At 67.4% G+C, this 9,622-nt stretch overlaps 1 protein-coding gene across 1 annotated transcript in view; it reads right to left on the bottom strand.

Moving 5' to 3' along the window:
- Window positions 1-9,622, bottom strand: part of EMIHUDRAFT_459945 (hypothetical protein) — a gene marked incomplete at both ends in the record, with an annotated part of 14,106 nt that overhangs the window by 3,356 nt on the left and 1,128 nt on the right. The window contains 23 exons of the mRNA XM_005761127.1: window positions 747-1,026; window positions 1,099-1,185; window positions 1,389-1,469; window positions 1,672-1,752; window positions 1,949-2,029; window positions 2,234-2,314; window positions 2,421-2,501; window positions 2,680-2,760; window positions 2,966-3,046; window positions 3,217-3,510; window positions 3,673-3,937; window positions 4,118-4,320; window positions 4,435-4,685; window positions 4,830-5,437; window positions 5,624-6,057; window positions 6,134-6,340; window positions 6,417-6,479; window positions 6,581-6,850; window positions 6,936-7,028; window positions 7,139-7,474; window positions 7,552-7,710; window positions 8,029-8,262; window positions 8,836-8,983. Coding sequence (XP_005761184.1) covers window positions 747-1,026; window positions 1,099-1,185; window positions 1,389-1,469; window positions 1,672-1,752; window positions 1,949-2,029; window positions 2,234-2,314; window positions 2,421-2,501; window positions 2,680-2,760; window positions 2,966-3,046; window positions 3,217-3,510; window positions 3,673-3,937; window positions 4,118-4,320; window positions 4,435-4,685; window positions 4,830-5,437; window positions 5,624-6,057; window positions 6,134-6,340; window positions 6,417-6,479; window positions 6,581-6,850; window positions 6,936-7,028; window positions 7,139-7,474; window positions 7,552-7,710; window positions 8,029-8,262; window positions 8,836-8,983 — 4,499 coding nt within the window. The remainder of the gene's footprint in view (window positions 1-746; window positions 1,027-1,098; window positions 1,186-1,388; window positions 1,470-1,671; window positions 1,753-1,948; window positions 2,030-2,233; window positions 2,315-2,420; window positions 2,502-2,679; window positions 2,761-2,965; window positions 3,047-3,216; window positions 3,511-3,672; window positions 3,938-4,117; window positions 4,321-4,434; window positions 4,686-4,829; window positions 5,438-5,623; window positions 6,058-6,133; window positions 6,341-6,416; window positions 6,480-6,580; window positions 6,851-6,935; window positions 7,029-7,138; window positions 7,475-7,551; window positions 7,711-8,028; window positions 8,263-8,835; window positions 8,984-9,622) is intronic.

Here is a 9,622-nt window from a genome sequence, read left to right as displayed (position 1 = left end):
CTTGGCAAGGCCAGGCGTGGCGGCGACGGAGCCGGGCGAACACTCAGCCGGCGGCGCCGCACCGCCGCCGCACGACGATCCCGCCGGGCAAACAAAACAGTCGGGATCGCCGTCGGCGTCGATCGCGTTGGCGTATGTACCCGGCTCGCACGCCGCAGGCAGCTCGAGCGACGCGCCACGAGGACAGAGGCTGCCGGGCTTGCACCGGAGACACTCGGCGGCGCCCGTGTCGTTCTGGTAGGAGCCAGCAAAGCACCGCTCGCACTTGGAGAGGCCAGGCGTGGCGCCGAAATGACCGGGCTCACAGGGCTCGCACGTCTCGCTGCCCTCCGCCCCTGGCGCCGCGCTCGCCGTGCCGATGGGGCACAACTCGCACGCCGCGCTCGAGCTGGAGCCTCTGTTCGGGTTGAAGCTGCCCGCGGGGCAAGGCTGCCAGACAAGGCGCGAGGCGGCGCCCGCGTCCTCGCAGACGCCGCCCTTCGGGCAGGCTTCGCAGGCGGCGCTGCCCACGTCGGGGGAGAAGGAGCCCGCAGCACAAGGCAAGCACTCCTCCTGGCCGCTCTCTGGCTGGTATTGGCCGGGGGCGCAGAGGAAGCAGTCCGAAATGTTCGCCGCCCGCCTGTTGGGCATGTGGGTGCCGGCGGGGCACTTCTGTGGGAGGACCGATCCCTTCGGGCAGAAATGGCCGGGCCAGCAGGGGCCGCTGCAGTCGGAGGTAGAGTGGTCGGGCGCGTGCCCGTAGTGACCCTCCGCGCAGAGCCTGTTGCAGCCGGACAGGTCGCCAAAGAGCTGGCCGACGTTCGGCATCCAGTAGCCGAGCGGGCAGTCCCACGTTAGAGGCGAGGCGGCGAGGATGGTGATGTCTCCTGGCGCAGAGTTGCCGGAGAAGGTCGTGTTGCGGAGGAGCGAATCGGTGGCACCGACGCTGGAGGCGAAGAAGAGTGCAGCGGGGGATGCCTCCGCCATGTTGTCGACAAACTGCGAGTTGGTGAGAGCTAGGCGCTCGATGCCATTGAGATAAAGAGCCTACAAAAGAGCACAGTCTGGTCGCCTCCCGCTTCAGTCTGTGCACCCTCTTGTGGAGGGGGCGCGCGGCACCGCTTGTGAGCCACTCGTGCACTCGACAAAGCTGGCGCTCTCCAGCGAGACGTCGCCGCTGTTCTCCACGCGCATACCTCCTCCGGACTGCGCGAGTTGGGGCGGGCAGGCATTAAGGCGTCAGGGAGCGAGAGAGTGCGGGCAAGGCCCAGAGCGGCCCTTTGGGGAAAGCGTGCCCCTTCTCCACCCCCATGCCCCTCTGCCTTCTTCTGCCGCTACCGGCGCGGCGATGGCGTGCGAGCGTGTGTGTACGGGGGAGGCAAGCGCGTGTGCGGGCGTGGGAGACGCACCCAGCCAGCCGTGCACTCGCTGAAGCTGGCGCCATCCAGCGAGAGGTCGCCGCTGCTCCACACGGACATACCTCCTCCCCACTGCGCGAGTTGGGGCGGGCAGGCATTAAGCGGGGAGGGCGTCAGCGAGCGAGAGAGGGCGGGCAAGCCCAGAGCGGCCCTTTGGGGAAAGCGGGTCCTGCCACCCCAATGTCCCTCTGCCTTCTTCTGCCGCTTCCGGCGCGGCGATGGCGTGCGAGCGTGTGTGCGCGGGGGAGGCGAGCGTGTGCGGGGGGGCGTGGACCTCGGCAGCCGTGCACTCGCTGAAGCTTGCCCTCTCCAGCGAGACGTCGCCGCTGCGAATCACGTGCATACCTCCTCCGTGCTGCGCGAGTTGGGGCGGGAAGGCATAAGCGGCGAGGGAGCAAGAGAGGGCGGGCAAGCCCAGAGCGGCCCTTTGGGGAAAGCGGGTCCTGCCACCCCATTGTCCCTCTGCCTTCTTCTCCCGCTTCCGGCGCGGCGATGGCATGCGAGCGTGTGTGCGCGGGGGAGGCAAGCGTGTGCGGGCGTGGGAGACGCACCCAGGCAGCCGTGCACTCGCTGAAGCTGGCGCCATCCAGCGAGACGCCACCGCTGTTCTCCACGTACACACCTCCTCCGTGCTGCGCGAGTTGGGGCGGGAAGGCATAAGCGGCGAGGGCGTCAGGGAGCAAGAGAGGGCGGGCAAGCCCAGAGCGGCCCTTTGGGGAAAGCGGGTCCTGCCACCCCATTGTCCCTCTGCCTTCTTCTCCCGCTTCCGGCGCGGCGATGGCGTGCGAGCGTGCGTGTGCGGGGCAGGCAAGCGTGTGCGGGCGTGGGAGACGCACCACGCCAGCCGTGCACTCGCTGAAGCTGGCCCTCTCCAGCGAGACGTCGCCGCTGTTCTTCACGAGCATACCTCCTCCCCACTGCGCAAGTTGGGTGCGGGCAGGCGTAAGCCGCTTCCGGCGCGGCGATGGCGTGCGAGCGTGCGTGTGCGGGGGAGGCAAGCGCGTGCGGGCGTGGGAGACGCACATCAGCCGTGCACTTGCTGAAGCTGGCGCCTTCCAGCGAGACGTCGCCGCTGTTCTGGTACACGAACATACCTCCTCCTTTCTGCGCGAGTTGGGGCGCGCAGGCGAGGGCGTCAGAGAGCGAGAGAGGGCGGGCAGGCCCAGAGCAACCCTTTGGGGAACGCGTGCCCCCCTTTGCCTTCGCCTCCCGCTTCCGGCTGCGGCGATGGCGTGCGAGCGTGCGTGTGCGGGGGAGGCAAGCGTGCGTGTGGGAGACGCACCTCGCCAGCCGTGCACTCGCTGAAGCTGGCGCCATCCAGCGAGACGTCGCCGCTGCTCTCCACGCTCATACCTCCTCCGTACTGCGCGAGTTGGGGCGCGCAGGCATTAAGCGGGGAGGGCGTCAGCGAGCGAGAGAGGGTGGGCAAGCCCAGAGCGGCCCTTTGGGGAAAGCGGGTCCTGCCACCCCATTGTCCCTCTGCATTCTTCTGCCGCTTCCGGCGCGGTGATGGCGTGCGAGCGTGTGTGCGCGGGGGAGGCAAGCGTGTGCGGGCGTGGGAGACGCACATTGCCAGCCGTGCACTCGCTGAAGCTGGCGCCCTCCAGCGAGACGTCGCCGCTGCCGTACACGAGCATACCTCCTCCGTACTGCGCGAGTTGGGGCGGGCGGGCATAAGCGGGGCGTCAGCGGGCGTGGGGCTGCTCAGGCAAGCACAAGGCATGGGGGAGGCATGCGACTAAGATGGCCTTGGGGGGCATTCGCAGCATTCCTTCTCTTTATGTGGCGAGCGGTGCGTGGGAGAGAGGGCCAGACGCACCAGGTCAGCCTCGCAGCCCGTGAAGGACACGTCCTTCATCGCAATATCGCCAGCGCCAGACGCGCGCACCGCACCGCCTCTATCACCACGCCCGTCCACAAAGTGCAGCGCCTCCAGGTAGAGGCTGCAGCCACCCGAGATGTCGAACATACGGGAGCTCTTCTTGCCGTCGAGCGTTGCGCCCTCCCCGCTGCTCCGGACCGAGATGTGCATCTCGTCGCTGCACCCGACATTGCTGCTAAAGGCAAGGCGGGCGCCCGGCGGGATGAAGACGATCGCGTTGCGGTTCTCGGCCTTGGCGTTGTTGATCTCGTCCCGGATGTCTTGAGGCGTGCGGGCGAGGGCCTCGCCGGGGACGAGCGGGGGCAGCGGCGGCGGCTGTGGCGGTGACGGCGGCGGCGACGGCGAGGGGAATGCCAGCGTCAGGGCGATGTCCGTCCAAGGGTTGCACCACACCGTCCAGGTCGTCGTGCCGAGCGGCGGCGAGGAGGAGTAGGAGTTGATGTAGGCTCTGAAGTTGCAGCTTCCGTCGCCATCGAGGTCGCTCGACGCCGTGGTGCTCGGCTGATCAGCGTCCACGATCCAGTTCGCTCCAAATCCGTTGCCATTGCAGTCGGGGTCCCAGTAGAGGTAGCTAAACGAGGACGTCGAGGCGCGGTAGTACGGCGCTCCCGAGGCGGTGTAGCCAGCAGCGACGTACTCGACGTTGTCGAGGGCAGCGCTTTGGCCAGCGCAGCCTCCGGTGATCACGAGCGGCGGCGGGAGCGGCGGTGGCGGTGACAGAGGCGGCAGCGGCGGCGGCGGCGGCAGCTGCGGCGGTGACGGCGGCGGCGGCGGCGCCAATGGCGGCGGGGAGGGCGGCGCAAACGGTACAACAAAAGACTTCCGCTCCTCATCGGACCCAGAGGCAACGGTGAGGCCCTCTTGCCCGAGGCCCGACCAGCTAGCGCCGTTCCAGCCGTCGCCGTACGAGTCCTTCATGACGAGCTCGCACTCGACGCCGGGCGAGAGGGAGACGCCGTACTCGGCCTGGAAAGGCTCTCCGCTCGCGTAGGGCGCCGACGAGAGGACGACCGTACCGCCGCACCAGAGGTCCCAGCTCACCTCGTTAGGCCACGATCCCGGCGTCGTGGTGACGGTGTAGTATGCGAGCGGGTACGAGGGCGGAGAGGGAGGCGGTGACGGCGGCGGGGAGGGCGGAGACAGAGGCGGCGTCACGTAGCACTCGTAACGGCTGTCACCAGAGCTGCCAACGATAAGCGAGCGGTCCTCCAACCACTCGGTGCGGGTGCAGTCGTCGGTGCAGCCGGTGCTGGTGTACACGACCGAGGCGTAACCAGGTTCGGTGCGAAACGCGATGGCCACGCATGCGAAATCGTTGAAGCACGCTTCCTTTGCACTGGCAAGCGATTGGTACACGACGAATTTGCGGGCGGTGCCCTCGCCATTGTTGGCGTCGGTGCACCAGCCTACGCCCTTATAATCCCATGATGTCGGCGGGGACGGCGAGGCGGACGGAGGTGGCGGCGACGGCGAGGTGGAGGGAGGCGGCGGAGGCTGCCGAGGCGTTGGCAAGTCGGCTAGCTTCACGTAGCACTCGTAACGGCTGTCACCAGAGCTGCCAACGATAAGCGAGCGGTCCTCCAACCACTCGGTGCGGGTGCAGTCGTCGGTGCAGCCGGTGCTGGTGTACACGGCCGAGGCGTAACCAGGTTCGGTGCGAAACGCGATGGCCACGCATGCGAAATCGTTGAAGCACGCTTCCTTTGCACTGGCAAGCGATTGGTACACGACGAATTTGCGGGCGGTGCCCTCGCCATTGTTGGCGTCGGTGCACCAGCCTACGCCCTTATAATCCCATGAGGCCTCGCCAGACCCAGCCACGGGAAGGGCGGAGATCAGCAGCAGCAAGGCCACCGAGCTGCGACTCTTGCTCAGCCGAGGACGGACCGCCTTGCTCGCTCGCTGCCCGGAGGCTGCACCGGAGCGCAGCAGCCAGCAGGCGCCGCACGCTTGGAGAAGCAGTACCGCCGCACAAGCGCAGCAGCACCACCACTCGCGGAGGGAGGGCTGGCCACGAGTGGCGGCGTCGTCGACGATGGCGCGCACGAGGCCGCTCGCGCCGGTCTGGAACAGCGTCTCGTCCGAGCCCGCCTCCTCCAAAAGGCGAGACGCCTGTTTGGCTCCGCGCTCGTTGCCGGCGCACCGCGCCTCGCCGGCCCTGTCGCCCCCAAAGTTACGGCACGCCGTCAGCACGGTGGAGGAGGGGCTGGCGCGCAAGTAGCCGGCTGGGACGCCGATGGTCGCAAGAGAGGTGTCGTCCGAGCACTCTGCGTTTGGCGGGCAAGGTTTGCAGTAGTCGGTCGGGGAGGAGAAGACCTCGGCCGTGTCCATCAGTGCTTCCAACAAGCGCCCCTCCTCGTGCCCGCCCTCAACAGCGCGCGGGCTGTGGGTCACGAGCTGGCGCGGTGCGGGTACTAGCAAGCGCGAGCGAGCAAGCACCGGGTGGTCGGCGGGCACGCTGTCCGAAGAGGCGATGGCTGCACACGAGCTGGTGTCGTCGCCGCCAATCTCGCAGACGCCGTTGAGCGATGCCGGCGTGAACGGCGTTGTGACTGCGGGAAAGGAAGTCGGGGACTCGTGCCACTGCGAGGAGAGAAGCGCGGAGGTGGCAGAGTACGAGGAGAGCGCAAACGCGGTTCCGAGGCAGAGCAGCGCGAGGATGCCAAAGAGGCGGAGCAAGTAAGTCGGGCAGAACTTGGGCCAAGAGAACCAGCCGGAGGCAGAGACGGAGCCCTCCGGCGTGGTAATCGTGGTCGTCTCGACGTTGGCCGTCGCGCCCTGAACAGGAGGGCGCGAGACTGGCGGTTGAGCGGCGAGCGGGGGAGGAGGCTACATGTATGCAGGCGGCGAGCACCGAGTCTGTGGTCGGCGGCGTGGAGCCGCCGGTCACCTTGCCGGTGCCACCGAGGATGCCCTCGTTGCCGTTCGTTCCGAGCAGGGCCCCGAACCGGTTGTTGCCGCCGACCGGGGCGATGCTCTTGGTGCGGACGATCGGGGCGGACGCGCCCTTGCGCCCCTTCTTGCGGCGCGGGTTCGACGGGGTGGTCCAGTCGGAGATGCCCTGCGCACGCGCAAGCGGTGGGCGTGTCAATAGTTGAGGCTCCGCGTGTGCACCGCAGCGCGTGCGAGGCGCTCACCGCCGGGGCGGGCTTCTCCGCTGGCGGAGACTCCTTGGCCGAGACGGTCCAGTCGGCGTCGCCCTACGCATCAATGAAAGCGGGGTGGGTCAAGGGGTGGGTCGGCAAACGCACGGCGCAGAATGCAAGGCGCTCGCCGCCGGCGCGGGCGTCTCCTCCGGAACCTCCTCGATCGACGGCAGCGGCGCGCCGCCGGTCGCCACCGGCGTGAGGGCCGGGGCGTTCGTGGTGACGCCGTTGGGGGCCGTTGGTGGGTCGGTCGGGGTGGTGCTCTTGGAGCAGTCGACCAGGTTGGGCTCGCCCAACCCGTTGGGGTCGACGCGGCCGATCGGGGTGGGGTTCTTGGTGGTCTTCTTGGAGCGGTCGATCAGGTTGGGCTCGCCCTTGCGCTCGATCTTGCGGAGCGGGGAGGCGGTCTTCCACCCGTCGATGACCTGCGCGCGCGTGCCGTGCGGCAGACGAGAGGTCACAGGATCAATGTAAGTGCCCGCCTGCATGACTCGCGTGTCCCCGCAATACCCGCGTGTGCTTCTGCTGGGGGGTGCTCACCGCCGGGGCGGCCGTCTCCTGCTCTGGAAACTCCTTGGTCGAGACGTTCCAGTCGGCGTCGACCTACGCGTCGAACGCGGGATGGGGTCACAGAGTGGGTTGGCAGACGCCGGCGCGAAAGATTGCCAGGCGCTCGCCGCCGGGGCGGGCTCCTCCTCCGGAGGCTCCTTGACCGACGGCAGCGCCTCGCCGCAAACCGCCGCCTTCTTGAGAGCCGTGTCGATCTTGATGACCGGCTTGAGCGCCGGGTCGTTCTTGATGACGCCGGTCTCGTCAACGGAGGCCTCCGCGCCAGACTTTGCCGCAGCCTTCTTGAGGGCGCCCACGACGGTCGGGCGCTCAAACTTGGACCAGAAAACGGCGGGCGCGTGGGCGGCGAACATGGCCTTGGCCTTGTCCGAGTCGAACGCGCCCGCGTCGGGCGCCTTTTCCGCGGCCGGGTCCTTCTTGAGGACGTCCTCCGTGGCAGACTTTGCGACGGTGATGTTGACGTTGTTGACGCCGCACGCCTGTGGCGAGGGAGAGAACGCGCAGGCTTTCAGAGACCGGAGGGGGGTGATCACGATCCTGGCGAGCGCACGCGCACCTTGGCTCCGAGGAGCGAAGGCGACTCCGACGCGGAGATGACGAGCGTGATGCGGCCGTCGTCAGCCGGCACGATTCCGACCTTCGCGAAGGACTTCATCGGCGAAGACTCGCCCTCGACGTCGTCCTCCTTCACGACGTCGTCCTTGACGCCGCACGCCTGTGGGCGAGAGCGCATACGCAGGTGTTCGGAGACGGGAGAGAGAATTGTTACCGGTGGGTGGGAAGCGATGAGTGCCAGGAGAGAATGCTGCGGCGCGCTCACCGTTGGGTCGGGCGTGTTGGAAACGGTCTTGGCCGGCTTCTCGACCTCCTCGGCGACGACCTCCTCGGCGACGGGCGCCTCGGCGACGGGCGCCTCGGCGATGGTGGCCTCCTCGGCGACTGCCTCCGCGGCGGCGGACACCTTGGCGGCGGCGGACTTGGCGGCGACCTCCTCGGTGGCGGACTCCTCGGCGACGACGGCCACCTCAGTGACGGACTCCTCGGCCGCGGACTCCTCGGTGGCTGCCTCCTCGGACTCCTCCTCGGTGGCGGACTTGGCGGCGGCCTCCTCGGCGGTCGCCTTCTTGGCGGCGGCCTCCTCGGTGGTCGCCTTCTTGGTGGCGGCCTCCTCGGCGGTCGCCTCCGCGGTGGCCGACTCGGCGTCCTCCTCGGCGGCGGCGGACTTGGCGGCGGACTCCTCGGCGGCGGCGGACTTGATGCCGCACGCCTGGGTGAGGGGAGAACACGCAAGTGTGCGGAGACAGGGAGACCGTAGAGGGATGATGACAATCCTGGCGTGCGCACACTCACCTCGGCTCCGAGGAGCGAAGGCGACAGCGACGTGATGCCGACAGGAGCCGTCGGCGCAGACTCGGACGGGACGTCATTGCCGTTGCCGATGACGTCATTGAGCGACGCGGGCTCGCTCTTGGACGAGATGCCGTCGTGCTTGCCTCCGGCAGAGTCGATGACGGACAAGGGCGGCGACGGAAGTGGCGGGCACGAGGTTTTGTCGACGGTGAACGTGAGGCGCCGCGAGGTCTCGGCGCCGGCGAACGATGCGCCTACCGACGCCGCAAACACGACGCCGACGTACTCGAGCGAAGCGGGCTTGCCCTGCTCGGACGGGATGACGTCCTCGAGCGAAGCGGGCTCGCCCGACGGGATGACGGACGGGATGACGTCCTCGAGCGAAGCGGGCTTGCCCTCGGACGGGATGCCGGCGGCCTCGCCTCCGGCAGCGTTGACGGTCGTGTTGCCCGCCAGCGACGCCTGTGTCAGCCAGAAGGCCAGAGGATACGTCTTGCAGGTGGGAGCGCATTGTCACGTGCGCGAAAGCACAAGCCTGCTTGTCAGCAAGCGGCGGCGGCGGAGGAGAGAGCTTGAGCACGAGCTTGTCACCAGCGGCCGGCACCAGCTCGAGTTTGAGCTTCATGTTGATCGAGTTCCTGCAGCGCGCGGGGGTATGCACGCCAAAGAGAGTCGATAGATGCAGCTCATGGAGAAGGCTGTGTGACGGGTTCATGTGAAGGCTGTGTGAAGGACAACGTGTGGAAGTAAGTGCTACTGGTTGGAGTTACTGGAGACTGTGCAGAGCACCACTATTATTACTGGTCACTGGAGACTGTGCAGAGCACTCCTATTATGACTGGGGACTGGAGACAGTGCAGAGCCACTAGACTGTGCAGAGCACCATTATTATTACTGATTACTGGAGACTGTGCAGATCACTCCTATTATGACTGAGGTCTGGAGCCTGTGCAGAGAACCATTATTCTTACTGATTACTGGAGACTGTGCAGAGCACTACTATTATTACTGGGGACTGGAGACTTGTGCGGAACACTCGGCGAACGGAGAGGTCAGCACCGTTACGGGATCATGACCATGTGAAAGAGGGTCAAAAACTGCTATGGAGATGTCCAGGGGGTATATGGGGTATATGGGCGTATATGGGCGTATATGGGGGTATATGGGGGTACATGGGGAGGAAGGAGAATATCTCGAGGGATCTCCGAGAATTGGATCAATCGTCGCAATCTCCACCCCGCCGCCCCCCCTCCCCCAGCCCCCCCCCCCCCCCCCCC

Source organism: Emiliania huxleyi (assembly GCF_000372725.1).
Source record: "Emiliania huxleyi CCMP1516 unplaced genomic scaffold EMIHUscaffold_720, whole genome shotgun sequence".
In the NCBI taxonomy this organism is placed as follows: Eukaryota; Haptophyta; order Isochrysidales; family Noelaerhabdaceae; genus Emiliania; species Emiliania huxleyi.
The sequence above is the reverse complement of the archived record's forward strand: the minus strand, read 5'-3'. Positions and strand labels throughout refer to the sequence as shown.